Source organism: Accipiter gentilis, chromosome 22 (genome assembly GCF_929443795.1).
Source record: "Accipiter gentilis chromosome 22, bAccGen1.1, whole genome shotgun sequence".
In the NCBI taxonomy this organism is placed as follows: Eukaryota; Metazoa; Chordata; class Aves; order Accipitriformes; family Accipitridae; genus Astur; species Astur gentilis.
This window is the reverse complement of record NC_064901.1, coordinates 4,143,313-4,167,887: the sequence shown is the minus strand read 5'-3', so window position 1 is coordinate 4,167,887 and position 24,575 is coordinate 4,143,313. Positions and strand designations below refer to the sequence as shown.

The following is a 24,575-nucleotide window of genomic DNA, read 5'->3' as shown; positions in this document are numbered from 1 at the left end:
TCTGTTCCGGCGGGGCGAGGAGAGCCGCCGCGGCGGAGGAAGGAGGAATTACCCTGCGGGGGGAATGGAACGTGCCACCGGTCGAATGGGAGGCGGAGCCAACCCAGCCGCCTGCGCGCCGGCAGCCCGGCCGTTAACCCTTCCGTGCCGGCAACGAGGGGCCGCCTCTGCCCCACAGCCCCGTCCCGCAGCGGGGCCCGGGAGCCCCCGACACCTCGCGGCGGGGGGCTGCCCGCCTCGGCCCCGGCCCCGCAGCGGAACCCGGGGCGGCGGGCTGAAGCGCAGCTCCGCGCGGCCGAGCGGGGTGGGAGTGTCTGGCTGCCCGACCGGCGCGGCGCCCTGAGAGGCCGGCCCGGCAGCGCCGGCCTCACACCACCACCACCGCCCCCCGCCCCCAGCGGCTCCTCCGCCCTAACGCAGTGCGGCGGGAGGCCCGGGACCGGGGCGAGAGCTCCCCTGCGGGCTCCGCAGCCGGCGGAGCCGCCGGCGGTCCCTGTTGGGGGCGCTGCCGGGGGGGTCAGGCGCGGGAGGGCCCCGCCGGCCCCGGGCGCCTTGTGTTCCAAGAAGACTCGGAAAGGTGTCGGGTCGCGGCGGCGTGGAGGCCCGTACCTGACCGCACGTAGGCCTTTCAGCCAGCGAAATGACCTCAGCGGCGTTCCAGCTGCCGCTACGGGAAACGCGCTGACTGCGCAGGAGAGTCCGACATGCGACGGAACGGGATGCCAGCCTGAGGGGATGCGTGAGGAGATGCTCCAGATCTTAGTTCTCTCAGTTTCTTAAAACTCATCCGCTTTGTGCCAACATCAACTCTACGTGCGGAAAGATAGCTTCGCTTGCGCGGACAGACTTGTGAGAGAATTGAAAAATCTGTTGCATACTGACGCTGCAAAGGCTGAACATCAAAGTGAAGTTAATTGCAACTGTACCTGTAAGTTTTACAATTTTAAAAACCTTAGTGCAATAAAATTGAGTACTGCCAGTATCTTGGAATAATGCACATAGGTTTATATAACGATGTTATATCTGAGTGTGTAGAAACATACACGTGAAAGAACAAAAGATGTGCTAAGAGAAATAAAGCCTACGCTCCTCTTTGCATTCAGAATAGGGTCCCATTCTAAACAGATTTATCAAGAACGAAATCCAAAACACCACTCTCCCTTTACTCCATGACTAGACATTTTCTCTGTCTCACAGCAGGGGTGAAAACCCAGTATTGTTTCCCTTTTCTCTAATCTGGTCATGGGGGAAATGTGACCGAGTCTCTTATCTTTCCTTGACTAGAGAGAAGGATCCCAGAGGGGCAGATGTTATTGAGAAAGTGAGACTGTAGGAAATTCCCAGCCCGACAGGTCTCCCATCAGGGACCAGTGTTGCTTCACACACCTGTGCGAGTGATTTGGACCTCCATAAACAACTCGGGTAAGTGCTGTGCTATTCCCACTGCAGATTCCCCTATCAGATTAGACCAAAATTCCCCCAGGCAGTCAAGATGCAAGCTCTGAAGCAGCCAAGCTCATCCGGCTTAGAAGGATGCAAATGAAAGGAACTTAATTCGCCTACACGTCTCCATATTTTAATAGCTACTCAACAATTCCACATTGTTGGGCTGATGATGAGTCAAAGGAGTTCTGAGATTACTAAGTATCTTAATGTAACAGAATCAAGCTTTAGGATTCAGTGCCCTGGGATTACTGAAGTAGCATCAAGAAAAATGGTTTATGAAGTTAGTAGTTCTGCATTTCTGGTTGCCTTTGTTGGATTGTATTGGATCAGCAAATGTGGCATGCTAGGATCCTGCTTGTGATAATAAACACAGTGAAGTGGTCTTTTACTGTGACCATTGCATGGTCATTTACTCAGCTCCATCTTATTGGGGTTATGTTAAAAAACCTCACTCTTGGGAGCTATTAATTACTTCAGTTTTGTGGGCTTGAGTGAATAAATGGGTCTGTCTAAAGCTTCAGGTCATCACAACTGTGGCCACCTGATCAGACATGATAAATGCCAGACTTTGTGAGGTTCCCCGATTCAATCCATCTGCATGGCCAGTATGGCACTGAGGCAACCAGATCCCTGAGGCTGCTGATTCTGGGTGTTGAATCACAGTTTTTCCTGCCTTGGACATCAGAAATGTACTTCAGCTCGACTGAGAGTTGATTTCACGGTGCAGGCTCTTGTTAGTACTAATGCAGTGACTGCAAGTTGATGCAATAATACCTCAGAAGAAGATGTGCATCTAACTTGGTTGTAGACTTTAGGGAGTTACGGGGTGGCTCCATCAGGTGGCTGGTCAACAGTCTTTGCTGAAGCACTAGGCTGTCAGTACGATTCCAGTGCATAGCCCTCCATGAAGCCACTCGCTGAACATTTAAAGCCAAGGGGGGTAACCATGAGTCTTTAGGCTGCAAATCAAAATTTTCAAATGGCTGAAAGGCAGAGGAGCCATACTGCACATCGTGGAGAGGCTGAAAAGAGGAAGCCATTCCAAAACAGCTCACAGGCAGATGACGACAGCCATTTCCTGGGAAGTGACCACAGGTTCTTGCACAGTCCACCGTGCACCCAGGGACCCCTGGGGAACCTGGGTTTGCCAGCCTCTACAGCTCCCGTTGGGTTACTTTTGTATCGCCGGGATTCTTACAGCTTGGCAGCACCAGGACCTTACTACGAGCAGCCGTTCTGGCATGGGAGTCAGGAATCACATGTGGCTTCAAAGTTAGGGACTAGCTGCAACCAAGTTTACTGGACCTGAAGGTCACCGATTCCTCAAGACCAGAGGCTGCCAATCCCGCTACTTCAGGAGCTCTGTCCTGCTAACCTACAGATACCAAGATAAGGCTAATGAGCAAAAACCAAAGTACAAGCTTTCTAAATTGCTCGGTCCCTTTTTGGATTTTAGGTATGTTGTTAAGACGTGTATGTTTCTGGCGTCACTTTGTACGTGTCATTGGCGAGCTGCTGTGAAGTCAGGAGTTCTCTCCATTGCCAACTGCAAGGACAGACCAAGTCAGAGCGAAGCAGAAACAGAAACCAAGTACTGGTAGGAAACCAGTGTTTCCACATGTGCTGTAACAAACTGAAGTAACGCATCTTCTGCATTGATTTATGTTGAAGAGGAGTTCAGCAGCTAAACGTTGAACTTGACTGTAAGCTTCCTGCATAATCTCCACCTGTAAAATATTCTCCGTATCACAAGGTTATTTTAAGAGGAATTGGGCTGCAGCTGAACACCGCAGCCCTGGTAAGGGTCCCGATGGAACCAGGGAAAAACCCCAAGCACCAAGCTGTTACTGTTCTGTCTTTCGGGGCTGAGGGAAATAGCAAGAAACCCGCTCCCGGGGCAGGCGGGAGGTTCCCGCTCGGGACAACGCTCATCCCCGCGGAGGCTCCTGAGGAAGGCCGGCCTCAGGCGGGCACCGGCGCTGCCCCAGACGGGCCGCCGGGGAGCGGGGCAGCGCCACGGCGGGAACGGTGGGAGGACCCCCGGGCGGCGGTGCTGCCCGGCGCGGGCGACCGGTAAGGCTCCGGGGGGGGGGGGGGGGGCGGGGACACGGCCCCGCGCAGCGGCGGGCGGAACTGGAGGCGGCGGGCGGAAGCGGCGCTCCTTACAGCGTTCACCATAGAGCTGGAGGAGGCGCACGCCCACCCCACCCCCCTTCCCCGAGCCCTTGGCATTTCCGGTCGGGCGCTCCGTCACATCCGGGCGGCTGAGATGCCGGTAAGGCGGGCGGGGGGAGGCGGGGGCCTGGGCGCTCCTCTAAGACTCGCCGCCCTCTGCGGGGCACGGGGGCTAAACGGCCCGGGGAGCGGGGGTGGGCGACCCGGCCCTCCCCACCGCCGGCGGCCGCCCCTCACGGCGACGGGCCGGCCCCCGCGGTGGGGGAGGGGCGGCGCACCTGCCCCGCGTGGGGGAGGGGCGCGGCCCCGGCCGGGCCTAGGCGCTCCGCTCTGCCCCGTGGCGCCGGGGTCTCCCTCTCCGCCCTCCCCCGCCAGGGCTCGGGCCGGTGTCCGCCAGGCTGCCCCCCGCGCCCTCCCGGCGGAGGCGTGGGCAGCCGGGCCTGGCAGCTCCGGCTCCCGTCGCCGTGGGTCGCTCGGGGCCCGCCCTACCGGGTGCGGGCTGAAAGGGGGCAGCGGACGGACGAGCGGGAGTATTCCCCAGCCCAGGCTTGCGCGCGTCGGTCTGAGTTACTCTGCTTTCACTGTGCTTATTACCTTGTGCCTTCGCGGCAGAACGTGAGGCTCGTCCGTGGAGGATCTTGTGCCGCTCCGCTTGCTGTCAGGAGTGCTAGAGGAAGGCTTTTAGGTTCTCTTTTTAGCCGATCCAGTATTCTCATTATTTTTTAATATATTCAGTAGATTCGTAATTGTGGTGGAAGGGCGGGAAGAACTGTATGTGGTTCACTTTCTTCTCCCATCGCTAGTCTGGAGTGCTTTCCCTGTAGGCAAAAATAGATACAAACTAGTTCTCATTTTCCCTTGTAGCCCAAAGAAGAAACATTCTATGGGTATTTGTGAAATAACTTCTAACGTGCCTGTGCTCATCAAGATATTTCACACAATCAGAAACGTAACATCTTAACAGGCAGGAAAAACGGAGGTTTCCTGGTGACAGATTGTTTGTATGAGGTTGCTTTTCATCAACAGTTTGGATAATTCCAGTGTTTTGCAGGCTGGGAGTTGAGTCTCCTTGTCTCTTGCAGGCGCTATGTGATTTTCAGTTAATCCTGTCAGTTTCCAGGACAAACAATTCAATTTTCCATTGACAACAAGCTATTGCGAAGAAAATGTGGTAAATAGCCTTTGAAAATTAATTTCACAGCGTTAGGATGTTATTTTGCTGACTCAATGACAACAGAAATGCAGGAAAATGGGTTTTCCCAGTACTTCAAAGTGTATTTTGCAGTTACATGCAAAATCTGCTCACTTCTTTTTGCTTTGTTCTTGTTTTTTTTGTTCCTATCTCTTTATATTCCTTTTTTTGTTGTTTTAGGTTAAATTGAATATTTGCGCAACACAGCTTCTTGCAGAAGGACCACCACACTGTTTTACACTTAGGAAAATATGAGAATAAGCAGGGAGCGTTGTTCTCTCTGAACTAAAAAAAAAAATAATATCTGTGCCTTGCTGAGGACAGCTGCAGGAATCGGACACTTGAATCAATGTTATCGGATGAGTTAGAATCCAAACCTGAGGTGAGCAATTATGAACTGGGTTTGGTTCCCAGGAACGTTTATGGGCAACACTTAGACAAAGTTCAATGAGTTTACTCGGTTTGCTGCTTACATATTAATTCCCAAAGTGTTTTCAGTGGCAGTTTCTAATGCTTCCATGTTTTGATTTGAATGGTAAAAGATTAAAGAATATTGCAGGGTTTTTCCCCCTCCTTTCAAGTGTCAGCCAATACTCTTGCCTGTTCTCAGGTTACTTTTTTTTTTCCACTATTATAATGTTCTTTCTGTTACAAGAATAAAATAAATTACTGTATTGACTACTTCTTTCCCTCAAACCAAATTGACTTTACTCGGTTTTGGGGAGTCTGGATTATTCTATTAGCATGAGCCAGTTCTGTTTTTTAAGCTACTCATGTTTCCATTAAGCAGTTGGCAGAAGTGGTGGGCAGCAGCACTCAGGGGATCCTGATTGCTCAGTGTGAGTCTGCTGGACTGTTCCCAGGTTCAACTGGTAGCACAGCTGAGCATGAATTGCAGTGATGTATGTGTGTGCATACAGTGCACGCACAGCTGGCCACAAACAGATTAACACATACACAGGTAAAGTACTGTTAAGAGGTAAGCACAAACAGCATGAACGACACTAAAGTTTGTTAGTGGACTATATCTATACCCTCGCCACTCAACTCTCATGCATACTCACATTTACAGATGGCTCTGGCAGGCCTAAAGCCTTTCTGGTATCTGTGCCCAGACCCAGGGCTTTTTAGCCAGTTTCTGGCTGGAATCTTGTGCTTTTCCAGACTATGGTTGTCTAATCCTTACACATTAGTCAACCGGAAGTTCACTAGCAGTGTACTCACTTGTGGGTAGAATGTTTAATATGTTCAGTGAGTAGATAGAAGGGACTGCAGTGATCAGACACAGCAGTGTACTGACAGCAGCCAGCAAACATGATTAGAGTCTCTTCTCTCCCTCCTGCCGTGGCTCTTTCTCCACTTACCCACCTCGATTCCTTCTTTGATCCTCCTCCTAAACATTGCATAATAAGTGTTACAGATCCTGTAGTCCCTGTTACATCAGATAATAAGTTTGGTCTTTCCTATGAGACCCATTCAGATAACCCAAGACAATTTTGCTTTCTTACTGGTTACAAAAGTTCTGGTTGAGCCTCTTCAAGGTTTTACTTCAGCAGTGGCCCACTGATCAGTGTCTGAGGAGTTCTGGTCTTTGTTACTTTTACCTGTAATTTGCTAGATACAGCAGTCTGCAGTTTGTTATATTCAACACAATTGTACCAGTGGGTTCAATTTATTACCTCTCCTGTTTCTTGCCTTTGTCTTTTAGGCTGAATAGCCATTAGCCAGCTATCTGTACATTCCCCCCACTTAAAAGTGCAGACAACCGTATCACTTTATGTCCTTGCTTTTCTGGTTCTCAGCTTTACCTCATCAGAAGGTTAAGGTCCTAGAGCAGAGGACTTAGTACTACTATGAAGTAGCTTTTGGAGAAGTTTGCAAGTTTAAATTGAATTGTTTTTATTGAGTCTTCTGTTTCTATCCCTTTTCAGTTCATATGCAATACAGCAGGTATCTTAAACTGGTACTTTAGAGAGAATGGTGGTAACTTGTCTCAGCCCAGTTGAAGTGGTAAGGTATTTGTTTCTTAACAGAGCAGCCAAAGCCCTTCCAATCACACTATTCAGGAAAAGTAGCTGCAAATTTGTAGTAGCCCTGTACTCAGCATAGGCTGCAAGGAATTCCTTTCTCTTGCCTTGTGGTTGATATCTCATAACTTCTACCAATTTTTCTCCCAGTTCTGAATGATAACATGGAGGACTTTGTTACTTCAGTCTGTTAGTGGGTGGATTCCCGTAGATTCTTTCTGACAGCCAAGGACCAGGATAGTTGGAATTCTTGTTCCTTTGTTCCTTAAATAGGAGCTGTAAGTGGGCCTTGTCTTTTCTGGACTTGAGTAAGATATTGTTAATTACGCATGTTTACATAATAGTCCTATTTCCCCATTAGCAGAGTTGCATTTCCTGCTCAGTAAGCCCGGAACAGAGTAGTGTATGCTACAGTAGGAACAGGCCTCATGCATGAAAGCTACAGTGGTTGCAGAGGGCATCCTTTCCGTATATACTGTCTTCTGAACCATTTTCTTCAATCTTGATCAAGGCTATTGTATACTACACATTGGGATTTATTTGCATTGTGGATTACCAGATCTATACACACACTCTTTCCGGTTCTGATTGTGAAAACTGAATGTTAAGTTAGTGCTATTTTCTACTTCTTTGATGTGAAAATGGTAGATACCCTTTTTACACCTTTCCCAAATAGCAGTTCAAGTATCTCTGAAAGTCACTCATCATTTTATATCCCCTGATGAGCCACAGCACCATAATTCTTAGAGCCACAGATGTTCTTTCATACCTACCATGTAAGAAAGGTATTAATTAGGAGCTAACTGTGTTTGTGAAACATCTAGATAATATTAATCAAAGCACTATGGATGGATTGTATAAGCTTCTTTGCTACTGGTTTTATCCCTAAAGAAGCCACCAACGCGCAAATAAAAGTTTAATACTTGAGTAGAGGTGAATCCTCCTTTTATAGGAAGTTACAAAGTTGCTTTGAGAGGGTTTGTAGGGGCAGTTGGATCTGCTTTTTCTTCTGAACTCGTCCCCAAAGCTGTATTACCTGCATTCCTCAGGGAACTGATAAGATCTGCATTTTGCACGCTTTAAGCCTTCAGAGTGATTTGTTACAGCTGCAAATATTTCCAGCCACCTCCACCACACTGGTCCATTGCAGGGTGCCTTCTGCTCTCGGGGCTAGCTCTAGCACAACCAAGTGAACTACAGCTCTGGTCTACAAATTGAATTGGCTATTGAAAAGGGGGTGGACGGGAGGTATTTTAGCCTCTCTTTTCTGTCCTCATGAGCGCCTCACAAGGAGAGACTGTTGTGAATGAATTAATTCCCCAGAGGTTGTATGGAAGGAGGTCTCCCACTTTCTAGCTAAGAGCCTTCTGCCCTCCACACCCTTCAGCTCCAACCCTTCCTTTCTCCTCCACCTCTCCTCCTCTGCTAAATGTTCGTTTGACCTCTTTATTTTGTAGTGGTTCACTGGTTAAATATAGAACAGAAACCAGAAACCGTATCGATTAAAAACATGGTCCCTGCTGATCTGTGTAGTCTAGCTCTCCAGCTGTCCAGTGGGAGGATAGATCTGAATGTTAGTACTGGACAACCTTCCTCCCCTGTCCCTCCTAGTCCCCCCCACCTCAAACAAAGCAACTGCCTGACACTTGGCTTTTGAATCATCTGATGGAGGGGGTATGTTAATGGGACACAAACTTCAACTCGATCCATACCAGATGGCCATATTTTCATTTGTTTCTGTAGTGCCTTTTTTTTTTTTTTTTTTCTTTGAAAGGAACTCTAGGAGGGGTTCCCAGTTCTTTAAACAGATTTTTCCTTGTTCCCTGCACTGCCCCTCCGGTCAGGGACATTATCTGAGCTCCTGGGTAACACAAGCATTCTGCACTGCTTGTGGTGATAGACCCTGGGATCATCCTGTCCAACCATCTCTTGTTGACTAGCAGGGATGACAATTACTTGTTTAGTGACAAGAGGCAAGAAATATTTTACATTTTAATACATACACTGTCTACAATACGTAGAGGATTTTCAGAGTTATGTGGTGTTTCGTCAGAAGGAGTAAGAGGAGGGTATGCTCAAGAAGGTGGTATGACAGCAAAAAAAAAAAATTCTTCATAGCAAGATGCAGCTGAACTTTGCCCATTTTGTCCCTCCAAGGTTTATAGATTCTCTCTGTATGACTCACATCTGGCCCATAAAGTTTGAATCTCTTAAGTCAAGGATGTCCTTTTGCAATTAATCAATATCAAAATTTATTCCAAATTCCAAGGGATATCTTGGCTATAGAGTAAAACCACCTCACACCTCTTATCATTCTTTTTGTGTTCGCTTAATATTCTGTACATTCAGTTTCCCTAACTATTTATTCCTATTCAGGTGTCCCAAGATGTTCTGTCTGCTTGGTTGCAAATTCTAGCACTTTGGCCATATTTGCAGAAGAATCAGTCCCCTCTTTACATAGGGATTCTATAGTCACCATCTCAGGAATACTTACAGCCCATCTGGATCCTGTTTGTGGTGCCAGATATTATGTGGTTATGAGATCTGATGAACTGTAGAGTCCAGGAGATTCCTCCCCTCCTGGTCCTTCAGACAAGAGACCACTGGACTGTTCCCAGGTACACGCAGAAGTGAGGCTGAGCCCGAACTGCAAGTATGCACCCATGCACACATAGGCAGTACAGACGTGTGGCTGTAAACACTAACTCATGGCAGGACAGTGCTTTCACAGGCACCCACAAACAGTAATGGCATTCATATGAAACAGGAAGATCACAAATGGTCTGATCCTGTTCCTAATCATCAGGTTACCAGGCTTGAAATTTGCTAGCATATCACAGACATGCCCTCACTCAGCTGACATGCATACTCACAGTCATGCATCTGTCCAGTCTCTGCCAAACCTCAAGTCCCTGGGCTTTTTAGTCCAGCCTCTGGCCAGGATCTTGGGTTTCCAGATTGTGGTTTCCTCCTGTTTATAGGCTAGTCCAACATGAAGTTAACTAGATGAATGTACTCAGGAACTATTTAGGAGCAAACAGCATTTGAGAAGATGATGGGATACAGTGACGAGGCAGAGCAGCATACTGACCTGCACCCTGCTAATGTGGTCTACCCATATTACCCCACCCCCTTCCTGTTCCCCATAGTTGTTCCTCTCCTACCCACCTTGATCCCTCCTTTTGCCTGCCTTTGATCCTTACCCTAAACATCCATAAATTTTTCACATTCCCACAGCCTCCTCTTAAGACATCTTAGTAATAACTTTTACGTGGTCTCAGAGTCCCCCCCATATCCCATAAGAAGTTTGCTTTTGCCTACAAGATGTGTTCTCATTGTCCTAAAAGCAGATTTGTTTACCCAGTGTGCAAGCCAATAACACACAAGAGTCGAGGTATTTTCAAATTAATTTCGTTGATGCACACGAATGGTTGCCTGTCTCAAGACAGCATGCCTTAGTCTCAAAAATTCCCACATTTATATACTTAAGTAATATATTCATTATTATTTTCCTTAACGATTGGTTCTTTTTTCTTTGCCTCTCATGTAAACTAGTGCACAGACTCTGTCTTCTTCCTTCATTGTCTTCTTTTGAGTAGGTGGTTAATGAGTCAGTGGTCGCGATCTCCCCCTGTAGGAATTACCTTTTACCTACTTACTCTGTCTTGGCAGTTCCAAGCAGTTCTTCAAGGTTTGTTGAGCAGACCACAATCCATTATCTTTTCTGACATAAGCGTTCTACCTAGCTACAAAGACCCATTGTCTAATAGTTTATTCCTAAACCCTAGATTATGTCTAGTTATTGTTTCCCTATTTTAAATATTAACGGATGGGGTAGGGGACCACTGTACACAGGACTTTAGCAGCCTCTCTGGTCATTTCAGTCATATTATACATATTAATTGATAACATTCTGGTAATCCATGATAATATTGTTCCTATTTCTTACAAAGTTTCTGGTTGAATTTCTTCAAGGTCACACTCAAGTCACTCCTGTAGCAGCCCATCCATCAGTGTCCCAGGACTTCTGGTCTTTGTTACTCCCTCTTATCTGCAGTTTGTTGGAGTTTATGTATCTGCACATTTAATTTATCACCTCTCCTGTGCCTAGTCTGTCTTTTATGCTGAACAGCTAACTACCAGATAACCTTACAATTTCCTATTTGCTTTCAGCTGCAAAACCAAATTAAAAGAAACTTAAGAAAGCACAGCACAGTGTTTGTAGCGAGTTTCCACCCATATTCTAGTTGCTGTAGTTGTCACAAAGGTATTAAATGATTTTGAACAGGAAGGTTTATGAAGGTACTTAACTGTCAAGATATATCTGTGGCATGGAGATTTTTATTTTCTCTTAATTATTTGATGTAGAGTTGGTGATTGTTTTGCTTTAGTTTATGGGAAAGGTTGGGGTTTTTTATTCCGAATTTTAATAACTAGCATGATTCGCGTCCTTTTGTTTACTTCTGCCTTTTTTGCCCCCTTTTAATTCTCTGTACTAGCTTGTTATTACTTTACAAAGAAAATTAAAAGGATATTTTTTCTACTGAACATCTGTTTGTGGCTGCTGCATTTTACTTTTCCCTAGTGGCTTAATGTTGCTGTGTGGAAGTGGAAGGCTTCAAGCAAAGCTTTCCTATTATAGGAGGAAAGTTTTATCTAAGGCTTTCTGTATAAAAATAGAAGAGTCCATAAAAAACGTGTTTCATGGTGGAGTAGGCAGCAGTAGGGATATGAACAGCTTTTAAATGAAAGACAATCCAGTAATTTAGAACCATCTTGCTGTTCACATTTTTTTAGTCCCAACTTCTTTCTTCTGGTTGCCTTGCTCTGTTATTCCTAAGTCTCTTCTCTCTTTACCTCTCTTTCTCCTTTCTTTTTTTAATCTTAAATTAGAATGCATGGCCTTGGGGGAAGGACTGTCTCTTCCTGGCTATGTATTTTTTTGACAACATAAAAATAGTTCCCTCTTCTGACTGGGGGCCTTTGGATAATCTTATACCTAAGAGGAAAAAGTGCTAACCTTTCAAACTGCAGTCTGGCTTGTGGCCTAGTTCAAGTGGCATATTGCTATCCGAATGACTTCAAGACTTAATTTTTACTTTCATAGTTGTCAGTGATGACAAGCTGCTCCTGAGGGTGAGCTGGAAGCTAAGGGTGATCCCAGCCCAGGCAGTGTCCTCACTGACCAGGGCACAATACTGCAGCACCTGAGCATGGCAGGCAGAGATGGGTGCTGGAAACAGGGTCCATCCACAGCCCTGGACAAGGAAAAGTGATGAACCAGGTCTATGGTCTATCCAGAGAGTCCAGTCAGGAGTAGCAGGAGATGAGGCTGGAGACACCGATGCAGTAAAAGTCTGTGGTCCATCCAGGAGACGGGGCTTGAGACAGGTAAACCTATAAGACAGCTCAGAAAAGGACTAGAGAGCATAGGTTGAACTTAAATGGAGCCCCTGGGCAGAGGTTGTGGGTGGGGGCCCCAGGTGAGACCACTCAGGGCAATTAAGGCTTCAGGGGTCTGACAGCAGTAACTCTTTGAGGTAAAACTGTTTGAGGAAGCATCAGTGTTTCCATTGTTTTCATGAGAGGCAATAAGCATAGAGAAATCGGAGCCCAAACTATTAAGTTTTCTTTGCAGTTTCTTTGATTTAATGAACTTCGTCCTGATGTAGGAGAGGCTCAGAAGGCTGGTATCTGCTATAGAAATAATTTGGAATTGGGTGCCAGTAGTTCTGAAAATTAAATACTAAGACAATCACAACATACAAAATAAGAATCAAATTATTAGTGACTGTTGGCTTTTAATCACAAATATACCATGGGCATATCATGCTTTTTTACTCTGTTTCTTTTGACACTGATGAACCATCTCACTGCACAGACATCTTCACCTGGGCTCTGCGTGAATGCATGCTAAAATATGTCACAATGAGGGTAGTAGCTTTTTAATAACTGTCTTGTGCAGTTTCCTTCTAAATGCTAAAGGAAGTCTGTTGCATATAGTTGTTTGCTAGACAGCAGCAGAATGCAGGATCTTTATGTCAAGGAGTTTCCTAGAAATAAGGAATAGTGACTTGAGTTTTTGGTGTATTGTTATTTTCCATATTTCTTTCATCTGTGTTTTTCAGAATATTTTGAGAATGTGAGTGTCGGAGTAAGTCTGTTTGACAGAACTTATAGCCAAATAAATAGATCCTATATTCGGTTTTTGAGGGGCATTTTCTCTGAAATGTGGAGTATGTCTAGGTCTCTTACAACTGACCCCTTTCAGTCTTTCTGGTCTCCAGAAGTTTAATGCCATACAGGGGAGGGATTTGAAACTCTGTTTGTTAAAAAAACTTGTGGAGTTCACAGAAGAATTAGTTCAGTCCATTGCAAAAGGTGGGCTGTGTTATCTCCTAACTCCCAGCAGTGCTTCCTTTGTAAATCAGAATATTTTAGTATGGACTGCTGTGGCACTGGTAATGGAAAAAAAAGAGAGTCTCATTTCTGTGTCTGTGCCTTGGAGGTAAACAGGAGTCCAGTATTAAACCCAGTAGTCTGACAAAAGCTTGGGATGTTGTCAGGGGAACAGAATGAGTAAACAAGGCACATGCTTTTTGCTACCCTGAAGTTGGTTAAGTATGGGAAGACTTTCAGGGGTGAGGAAAGGCATCTGACTTCCAGTTCCTTTTCAAATGTCCAGTTCCTTTTTTATAACTCAAGATTTTTAGGAGTTAGCCAGAAGTAATTTTTGCATTGCTGGAGCTGACTGATGTTAAGGATAGCTAAATCTGCTGGACTGAATGACCTGGGCATCTCTCACCTCCTAGGCCCATTAAGATGAGGGCTGCTCCCTATTTCTGATCTTAGGTCCAGCCAATAGTGAGGTTTAGTACAATTTTCAAATAGGTGCACACACACACACTGTGCAGATGTGACTGACGCCAAACAGATTAATGCAGATAGAATGCTTGTAGCTTCGCCCACATAAACACAGGCAGTGCGGAGTGCCTGATTCTGTTTCCAGGGGTTGCTGGCTAGAGAAAATCTTCATGGGTTTCTTCAGGATATGTCCCTACACTTCTCATTCTGCTTGCCAACTAGTCTGGCTTGGTGTTCACTAGCATATGACACACACACACTCTAGAGAGTGGGATCACACAGGAAATAGTTAGGAATGGAGTTTAATAAGAAGACAGGACAGACTGCGATGGTTAGGCTGTGCTAGACAACTGAATCGACTAACTTCCTGCTCATATGTAATGAACCTCTTTTGTGCTCCCCTCTTCGTTTTCCTGTGTTTGTTCTGCCCTGTTCCACCTTGATCCCTTACTTTTCCTGCCTTTGGAACACACATAATTAGTCCTGTACAATCCCCCCAATCTCTTGTTCAGTCCCAAAGTCCTCCGCAGGGAATGCATCCCAGTATAAATCCTATACCTCTTTATGCAATAGTCCCCCTTATTTTGCATCGGATTCTGGAGAAGACTTCTGTTGCATCCCTTTAGTGGGTGGGTTTCACACTAAGGACAATGGCTTTAATTGTCCATCTGCGATGGTTTTAGGAGTAGCTGATTTGAATGGATAAGGCTGTCTGTGTTCTCCCCCTTGTCATCCCAGCCTTATTCCTCTGATCATTATCTGCCTATTTTGAATAGCCATTAGCTAGACATCTTTGCAACTACTCTTTTGCTTGCTTTTTTATTTTAAAAAGGCCAACTTTCAGTTAAGTATTTAAAGACAATGGTTTAGAAAAAGATCTGTACCATTAGAGCATAGTAAAGTATCAAGTGGTAAAAGATGAGTTAAAAAGGAATATATGCCTTAAAGCACAGCATATATTGGTAAAATTTGTCTTGGTAAAGGATAATTAAAAAGGAATATAGCCTAAGTAGCCTTCAGAGTGGTCTGCAACGATCCAGAGCTGTTTATTGTATGTTAAAGAAATGAGAATTTTATAGGTACTTCAGAGATGACAAATATAAACAAATCCTTCTTTGTCATTAATGTAAATTGAAAAGCTTCCATTTACTTTGATGTGTATTCATGGGATTATATTCAGTGTCTCCTACAGGACAGTAGGGGGTAATGGACTGGGTTTAGTACCTTTTTAAATAGTTTGTGCTGCCCTTGACCTAATCTTCAGTATCTTTTTTCAGCTGCTGGTTCAGTTTGTTCAGAATACTTCTATTCCACTGGGGCAAGGGCTGGTGGAATCAGAACCAAAAGACATCACCTGTCTTTCTCTCCTTCCTGTTACTGAGACCTCAGAATGCAACAGACTCATGTTGCCAGGTAAAATCTATGCAGCAGATCTTTGCGAGCATGCCCTTAATACAGCGGTCTTTACTGCGCCACGGTGGCCCACTGCCTCTTGCTGATAAGGCATTCCAGGGGGTGGAGGAGAAAGTTCAGAAGGGTGACTGAAATTTTCCCGTTTAACAGTGCAGTCTGACTAGTTAGAGAATTCCTTCCTCCTCCAGTCTCTCTCAAGTTCTATTTTTTTCCTCAAAAAATAACTTTATAGGTATCTTTTAGTCATAGTGTATTTATACTTTCATTTACTCTGATTTCCCTTTCTTCACCAGATGATGAAAGAGATCTCACTCCGCCAAGTCACACTAATTCTTCCAAAGATGTTTCTTCATCTGCTGTCTTGAGAAGTCTCCAGGTAAATGTGGGCCCTGATGGAGAGGAAACAAGGGCACAGAATGTACAGAAACCATCTGACCTTCTGTCAACTCCAGAGACTTCCAGCTTATTGCAAGACCTCCAGCCCAGTGACAGCACTTCATTTATTCTTCTCAACCTAACACGAGCAGGTAATTCTCCTTCTCTTTGTCTGACTGGATATGTCTCAGACAGCAGAATGCAGGAGATACAAGTACAACTCTGTCCCTGCTGCTTATGAGGGGAAAGATCATGAAATTTGCTGTGCATTATTGGGTATTTCAGGAGCATTTAATTATCAGCAGCGTTCGACGATGTAGAGGTCAGTGAAGACTTTTTCAGTGCAGCTGTTGCATCTATGCCATCAACACTAGCCTCTGGGAAACAAATTTGCCTCTGTTACATTATCCTTCTGTTTCATGAAGTTGTCTTCTTTTCTAGGGCTGGGGTCTCCAGCAGAGCACTTGGTGTTTGTTCAAGATGAAGCAGAAGATTCTGGGAATGACTTTCTCTCTCATGATAGCACAGACAGCAGTACCCCATGGTTCCTACGAGTGCAAGAATTGGCCCATGACAGTTTAATTGCTGCCACTCGGGCACAGCTCGCTAAGAATGCCAAAGCAAGCAATAATGGTAGGAAATCCCCTGATTCTGTCTGGAAAGTTGAATGTTCCTTATAAGGCCCCTAGTTTCAGCTTGTTTCTTCCTCTATTTCATTCTCTCTTGCTTTTAATCTGTTCTAACATCTTCAAATCATCAGTGACAGAATTATACGGAACAACCATGTATTTTTTCTGCAGTATAAGTAGGTCCTCAGTTTTTCTCAGGGAATGAATTCTCAGTGGAGCCAGCAGTTCCATTGTAGTCTGCCTGTTCTCTGGTACATGTAAAGAGAATCTTCTTTCTGACTGCAGCTGCTTGTATTTCAACTTTCATTTTCACTTTCAAGTGTCTATTTTTAATGCATACTGTAATTCATACTTTCTCCTTAGCTCCACTGGGTTTGGAGATGAGCTTTCTGGAGAGTACATAATTGGATTTAGTCACATGCTTTGTGACTTAATTATTTTAACAAATAGTTGTAAACAAATGCAATGTCTCTTTTTTTTTTTAGCTAAGGTGTTTTTAAAGAGTTATCCTACCTAATACTTAAAATTGGTTGGTTGATATTGATATAGAGACCATTTTTACAATTTTTGATGCATTGGCTTTCTATTTTTCTTAGAATCATAGAATCATTTAGGTTGGAAAAGACCTTCAAGATTGTCGAGTCCAACCATCCTCCATGCCCACTAAACCATGTTCTGGAGTACCCCATCTACTGGCTTTTTGAGTACCTCCAGGGATGGTGACTCAACCACTTCCCTGGGCAGCCTATTCCAATGTCTGACAACCCTCTCAGTAAAGAAATTTTTCCTAATATCTAACCTAAATCTCCCTTGCCGCAACTTGAGGCCATTTCCTCTCATCCTTTCTTGTGATAAGCCTTATCTGGTAGCAGCTGATCAGATACAGATAGCTTGTTGGGAACAGTTTATGGGCCTTGTAAGGTTTGCAAATTGGTGTCTGATCCCTGTTATGGGCTAGGCAGCAGCATGTAAGGCATGGTAAACAATTAGTAGCCAGGCACATACCTGCTTTACAGTCCTGTATCGTATATGATGCTGTTTGTATCTATTAAATTTGACACATTATAGTAATCTGTATCTGTTTTTGGATCTTGGTGTACTTTTTTTCCAGGTGAAAATGTTCATCTTTGCTCAGGAGATGGGCAGCCGAAAGACTCTAGCCCCATTCCTCATTTATCTCGTGTGGAAAGGAAGCTGAAGTGCACAGTTGAGGGCTGTGATCGGACATTTGTGTGGCCAGCTCACTTCAAGTATCACCTGAAAACACACCGGTGAGCAGAATAAAGCTATATGTTGTCATGACTTTGAAAAACTGTGCTCTCTATTTGTGATAGTGTTAGTTTTTTACATTGACAAGCTGTGAAAACCTGGTATTACTCTTTGAAATACTAGGCCTGTTGCTTGCTTTAGGTCATTTATGTTGAAACACTTTGACCAGATTTAAATTATTTTTGCAGGTCCTTGTTAGTGTTTGGTTTAGAATCTTTGTATTTTAGCAGGTGCTCAATAAAGAGCATCACCATCACTTCTGTGGTATAGTGAACATTAGAACTTGTAGGATGCTATCTTATTTTTACATGCCCTTGAACAGTTGCTTGCTCTAACAAATGACTGAATTCTTATTTAGCTAAGAAATTGGCAGTCTCTAAGGTAAATTTTAGATGAGAAGCTTAAAAACTGGGAAGGACTCCAATACACATGAGCCCATCATCTTGCCCTGAGACAGGGCCAGCAGTAATTGCATATGTTATATGTACACATGCAGTCATTTTTTATACTCCAGTGACTGAAATTCCACAATGTTCCTATATAATCTGTTGCACTGGTTTACTAAATCATTCTGGGTAGAGAATAGGCAAGGTAATATGATGAAAAGAGATTACCTGAACAAATTCTTCCAGTGGACCACCCAGACTCTAGTTCCTTAGGACTTATTTATTGTCACTCACTTTGGTTGAGTGTCTCCATTTTCTGATATAATTAATTTTGATTTAAACATTTCTGCTTTTTATTTAATTAAAAAAAGAAGTCAAGTGTTCCTGAAAAATGCATTGCAGTAGCTGGTAATGAAGCAGCTATTTTGTTGCTTTTCAGGAATGACCGCTCCTTCACCTGCCCAGCAGAAGGCTGTGGAAAAAGTTTCTATGTCCTGCAGAGGCTGAAGGTGCACATGAGAACTCACAATGGTGAAAAACCCTTTGTGTGCACAGAGCTGGGCTGTGGGAAACAGTTCACGACAGCTGGAAATCTGAAGAACCACCTACGAATTCACACTGGTGTGTTTTAGACCTCACCTATTTGTGGTGTGCAGAGGTGGGGTCTTTACTGAGGAATAAACCATTTCCTCTTCTGTCCTCAAACTTTTGAGAATATTATGTTGTTTATCTCTGCCCTTCATTAATGTCCCTTTTCTGTCAATTCACATTGATCTATAGGTCAAATTAATCAACTGTTTACCCCCTTTACTATCCTGTATAATTTCACAGGGGTTTCACCCTTCAAATATTATATGATGATGCTGTACTCTGCTCAGACCTGTGCTCTGAAGATTCCCTTCACCCCTCAAGTTGTTTGACAGAGGGAGGGGTGTATGCTGTTTTGGGGAGAGACTAGACTGTTCCCAAGGAAATAGTTAGTGAACATGACTGTTTTTTTATAAAGAAGCTATTTTAAACTCCTGAAAGGCACAGTAGCTTAGATATTTCTCCAATGTGGAGTCCTGGTGGACACAGTCGTAGCTGTACTAACATCTGGCTGAATCTGACTAGTTTATGTTACCTATGCTGCTTGTAGAATGACTACATTTGGGAAATTTAGGGAAATGAGGAGTACAGTGGAATGAGTAGCAAAAATATAGTAGCAAAGTCTAGTAGAAAAAGGCAATAATTAGAAGACAGCATTTTGGCATACAAACTGCTCTGTCTGTGCTAATGCTAATTCGGGATGTTACCATATGCTGGAGCCTATGTACTCTTAACTCATGCTCAGCTTTTTATTTTAAATAAAACAAGAACCTTTATTTCATATTGCTGTATTTTATACATGGTTTGTTTATGCTGTCTCCTCTGGAGAATTGATCCTGCCTTGTCAATATTTTTAGAAGTTGGTGTACCAGCCGAAGTCTTGACAACTGCATAAACTGCTTCAGGTGTTTTTATCCTAGAAAGTTGTTTGAGAGAGGCACACAAGTTACTGCTGAAATGATCAGCAATTTAATAGTTAGCAGAGTTCATAATGAATATGGTGGTGGTTTTGTTTGGTTGGTTTTTTAAGCCTCAGGGTTATCACACCACTTAAACAAATGGCCCAGTTCAAGCCTCTCAGAATATTGTTAGAGATTGCCTGATGGCCTAGGAAGGTAGCATTGCATTACAGTTGGTTAACATTTCAAAATAACCTTGACAACTGTGAGAGCACAAGGCCTCTCTAGTAAAATGAAATTGCAGATTACGTGGGCCACCAGCAGCTGTTTATGCCTTCTGCCTTGCTTAAACATTACCGTATGGTATGTAGTTTGTAGATACACATGGAGAAAGGTTGCTATTTTAAAGAATTTGCAGTCTAGCTAGAACACACGGTTTGGGGGCAGATGTTGGGATGTAGAAGTTATATATACCAATAATAAAATCTCGTATGTTTAGTAACAGCAGCCACAGTTTTTTCAGTTTTCTTTTGCACGTAAAGCTCCCAGCCAAGGTACAGATAAAGTTAATAGGCCCAGTTGACACATGCACAGTCCTCCATGATAGAGTGAGTGTACTGCAACCAACAGAGTAGTAGCTTCTGGAGGAGTAAATAATAATTTTCTTAACTGCAAATTGATTATGTGCAATTAAGAGTTTGACTAGACAAAAGGTGTTACATAATGCAGGTGTAACTAGATCTAAGGTTTCTCATAGATGGAACTGTATGCTGTTATTTTTGTCAATGGTAGTTTTTCTTCCTTCTTTCCAAGTTTTAAAATTTATAACAAGCCAGTACAATCAGCGTTTGAGAATCTGCTACGTATTTCAGCTTTGTAACACTAATCAGAACATGCTGTGTTGATCCTTTTTGCTCAGATCTGTGGAATGCTATAGTAGATAAGAAGCTGAGAAACGAGCTGTAGAGAGAGGATTTCTAAAGGCAAAATCACAGTAGAAACAACTTTAAAAACAAGTTTATTTACTGTGAAGGAACTACGTCTATGTTAGACAATAAAATAGCTAAAATAGCTTGCTTAATCTCCTGTGGACTTGCTGTTACTCTGATACAGTAGTCTAGTTAAAGACTTGAAAACATAGTGTTAAACATGGTATATGGAGTTCTTTAGTGGGATGTTGCAGGCAAAAGTTACCTCTAGTTTTATGTAAGGCTTTTTTAAGAGAGTGTTTAGAACAGATTAATTATATTGCATTGCATTAGTGTAGTCACCTCCCAATTTATCATCATTTAGGCCAATACAAAAATAGCTGTGTAGATATATAAAAATAACAAATTCCAGCTTATGAGAACAAATTGTGCCTTGAATTACTGTTCCTCCACACATAAATATAAATGACTGACACATCTCTAATGGGATTTTGGCAAGTTCAGCCTGATCTGAAATAAAGTATAGAATCTGATATGGAGGGATTTTTGGCACTGAGAGGCAGAAAGGGAACAGGATCCTGGGAGTGTGTGAAGCAGAGAGCTGGTTTTTAAGAACTGCATATAGAAGATAGATCATAGTCCAGGTACTTTATTATATTACTCTTCTGGTATTTATATACTTGGAAGATCTATTTATAAACAGTGGACCCTTGCTTTGCTTTCAGTGAATGATGATCTAAGAATATTTCAGAAAGAATGCCAGTGTTTCCTCTTGAAAGCTGATGAAGATAATGCTTTAAAAGCATTAGAAAGCATATGTGTAATTTCTATTGAACTTTGTTGTGTGTAAGGCCAAAAGGGAGAATGGGGTAGAGGTCTCCAGGCTGTTCTCATGAACTTGAACAATCAGATCAAGTTGTGATCCCAAAATCTAAAAACTTAATTTTCCCTTATAGGGGAAAAACCCTTTCTGTGTGAGGCACAGGGATGTGGTCGCTCCTTTGCCGAATACTCCAGCCTTCGGAAACATTTGGTTGTCCACTCAGGTAAGAGTCTTCATCTGACATTCTGTAACCTATCTGAGAAAACGTCTTTGTTGTAGGTCTTTGATTTGATTTCCTTAAGAAAAATCTCCTAGTTTCTACAGGACTTCTGGTCATAGTGTTTCACGACTTCCTTTGTGGTGCCTGTAGCCTGTATACTTTAATCTTTCTGTTGGTTCTGTTTCTAAATTCTATGTTTCTAAATTCAAATTAAATTTTTAAAATTTAGTTTTTAAATTGTTTCTAAAATGTCATGAAGCTGGATATCTGTTTCATAGCTACCATTTTCTTATTTAAAAGAGAGAATCTAGCACCTCTATGTATTAATCAAAGCCATTCAAATCTGAAATCTCTCATGAGTGGGTTTCTGCCATAGCTAGGGTTTTCCTTTATTTTTTAATACTACATACTTGTAATTGGACAAAGCATTAGATGGAAATGTATTTCACAAGTGATTCAAAGCTTCTGCCTTCTGTTCTGACTAATCTATCCTAAATATCATCAGCATATGATGAATATGGCATGTCTGGGGAAGGGGAGATTTTATTGGGGTAGTAACTTTTGGGACTACGCGAGTTCTCCATGCTTCTTCTTTTCTGTCTCCTTGGCTTCCATGCTATTGAGCTTCCACGTATGGACATCATACTTGTTGTATTGTGAAAATGATAAACTGCTCTGTAAAACAGAAATCCTTTCACAGTGACAAGTCATCATCCAATCTCTGCTCAGTAATGTAAACCAGATGCTGCAATTTGTTGTGTGATGGCAGGAGATAGCTGCCTTGCCTCTGCTTCCTTGCTTTTGGTTATTTTATTCTAGGCATGGGACATCAAACATTTCCATGTCAGTGAGTAAGAGATTCCAAGTAACTTGTTCCCTCTCATAAATCAGACTTGAAGACTTTATGTTACTCTTCAGACTTGAGTTTTCCAACAGCTGGCAATACTGATATATGAAACTCTTCTGTTCTAGAACCTTGTTGCTCTCCAGGAAGCAGGAGTATTTATCTTTTTTTTTTTTTTTTTTACTGATAATTAGCAGCAGTGCTGTCAACAGCCATTTCAAAACAGTATTATTGGTTTCTTGGTTGATGAGGTCTTTATTCCCAAGTTTGTAATTCTTGGGATATTTTTTCCCCCTTCATCTTCAAGGAGTGAAGCCCCATCAGTGCCAAATTTGTGGGAAGACATTTTCCCAGAGTGGTAGCAGAAATGTGCATATGAGGAAACACCATTCCCGAATTGGAACAGCTGGCAGCAGAGAGCGAGAACAGACAGGTAAGGAAGGGAGGACACTCTCTGTGGGGGAGAAGTGCGGGAAAGAATTAGTGGATGGTCAGAGAGAAGGGAAGATGTTTTTCCTGAAAATATGAGACCACAAGCCAGTAAGGAACAAAACACTGTTCCTCTTGGAGACGAGGATGGATTGCTCACCCTCCTCTTGTAGAATAGAAGACAAATGTGTATTTCTGTATTGTGGTCAAGGGCCAGATAGGTTTATTGTTTTCAAAATTAACGTGAATCTAGTATCTTTTTTTTTACATGAAATCTGTGCCCTTCATTATGTATTCTTGTTGTAAGCAGCCTGGGTTTTTATGCAATGTGAATTATTTAAAGAGAAAGCGAAGCCAGCATGAGATCCCACTATACTAAGGCTCAAAACAGTAAGTGTAGGAGTTACCATCCATTGGAGCGCAAGATGCCCAGAGAGTAGGAATGGATAAAGTAGGTATCTAGGGAAGATGTCTATGTGACTTGAAGGGGGCAGGGATTGTATCTTATATTGCAGTATCATTACATCGTGAGAATTTTATTTTACCCCTTTTTACAAATAGAGTCACTGATGGGCAGCAGTTTGCTGGAAGAATCTACAGTGCATAGTAAGAATCTCATCTCCATGAACTCTCAGCCCAGCCTTGGCGTCGAGTCTCTGCACCTGCCAGACACTGAGTCTATTATTGGAGTAGAGGAGGGTGAGACCAGCTGCTCTTTTTTCCGCCCTCTTATATGTGGTGACTGAAGTGGGATCGATCATTCCTCCTAGAGGCTCACCATATTGCAGTGGGATGAGTGAACGTTGCTTTAACTGTGCACAGAACGGGTGGGTAGATGGAGAATGAATCATAAAACTGGAGTTGGAGAAGACCTACTGGACCAAGTTTCTCTCTTGCAGAGCTTAAAAGGTGAAGTCTGCTGCTTAGGTGTCATTTAGCCCATGTCGTGAAATGCCATTTCAAAACTGTTCATGCAGTCCATTCTCCTAAAGCCTAAAGTGTTTGTTTTGCTGGAGCACCTAGGAGCCCCAGTTAAGGACCCGGACCTCATTGTGCTAGGCACTGTACAAACATTCGGTATCTTGAGCAACAGGCCTTCCTTCCATCCTTTACCTTCAGAGACTATATTCTAATACATCTCACTGTCAGAAGCTGACTTACTATCTGAAATAAATGTACTACTTGATATCATTTAATTACATTTGCTGTGTTCTTTTCCTGCTTTCCCCAGTCACTTTTTCCTCCAAAATTTGTTTGGTATATCAAGCCCTTTAAATGAGTCTACCATGTAGATGTTTTGAATTTTTGTTAGAGACTTTCTTCAGAATTGGCATTGTTAAGAATGCAGAGTTTTGCTAAGATACTATGCGTCTGTAATAGCTCCTATGTGAAGAGAATGCTTTGAGTTTATATTGCTCCCTAGCTGAATGTAAAGGTAGTGCTGCTGTCGGTAAAGGTACTGTAATTTGGAGGTTCTTGCAGGAGCTCCACCAGGTACCTGTGAATCAGGATCTGATGTGGTTTGGCTACCATCTCATCAGCTGATGGGAGATGCTCCAGTGAGATGTCTTCTTTACTACAGTATTTTTTTAGGTTAGCTGAACAGGCTGTAATTCTTTTAACTAAAAATAACAAATTTTTTTCATAAACTGCAAAAATCCAGAACAAAAGTTGAAATTCTTTATTTCCATACCATTTTTGGGATACGTTAAGAGATTACAAATCTCTTTTAGGATTACAGACGTGTAATCCTACTTTCAGAAAAACACTTTGTTTGGCAAGAAAGGTGCTAGTGAGTTTCAGTTACTTAGTCTGATGCTTTTACTTTCATCACCATTTCAGCAATTTCTGTTTAGGGACCAATATTAAGACTTCGATTTATCTGTTACTGTATTCATGCATGTCACCTTAGTATTTGTTAAAGGAATATGGCATAACATCCTATATTAATTTAAAGTCAAGCCTTTGTTCCTCCTTTCTTAAGGTTTTCCTTTACACTTCACATACTTGGAATTTTTTTTTTCTAGCATCATCAAGTATTACTATTAGCAACCAATTTTAGTAAAT

General features: G+C 43.1%; 1 protein-coding gene across 3 annotated transcripts; it reads left to right on the top strand.

Moving 5' to 3' along the window:
* The first annotated feature begins 529 nt into the window (after positions 1–529).
* ZNF410 (zinc finger protein 410) lies at positions 530–23,705 on the top strand. Of its 3 annotated transcripts, XM_049825537.1 has the most exons (11): positions 530–928; positions 1,285–1,422; positions 4,994–5,195; positions 14,982–15,117; positions 15,411–15,644; positions 15,934–16,125; positions 17,233–17,392; positions 18,216–18,397; positions 21,149–21,238; positions 22,387–22,512; positions 23,070–23,705. In XM_049825537.1, exons 3-11 carry the CDS (start codon positions 5,163–5,165, stop codon positions 23,252–23,254), a joined length of 1,338 nt encoding a protein of 445 aa, XP_049681494.1. In that variant the 5' UTR covers positions 530–928; positions 1,285–1,422; positions 4,994–5,162; the 3' UTR covers positions 23,255–23,705. The 3 variants fall into 3 exon arrangements, with proteins under 3 accessions (XP_049681494.1, XP_049681495.1, XP_049681496.1); XM_049825538.1 differs by lacking the exons at positions 530–928; positions 1,285–1,422 and adding an exon at positions 3,639–3,721; XM_049825539.1 differs by lacking the exons at positions 530–928; positions 1,285–1,422 and adding an exon at positions 3,826–4,792.
* Positions 23,706–24,575: the final 870 nt, after the last annotated feature.

Excerpts from the sequence above, each read along its gene's own strand:
- ZNF410 (XM_049825537.1), top strand. The coding sequence starts at position 5,163 with ATGTTATCGGATGAGTTAGAATCCAAACCTGAG. Across the intron at positions 16,126-17,232 it reads TGCCAAAGCAAGCAATAATG|GTGAAAATGTTCATCTTTGC; the intron begins GTAGGAAATCCC and ends CTTTTTTTCCAG. Across the intron at positions 17,393-18,215 it reads TATCACCTGAAAACACACCG|GAATGACCGCTCCTTCACCT; the intron begins GTGAGCAGAATA and ends GTTGCTTTTCAG.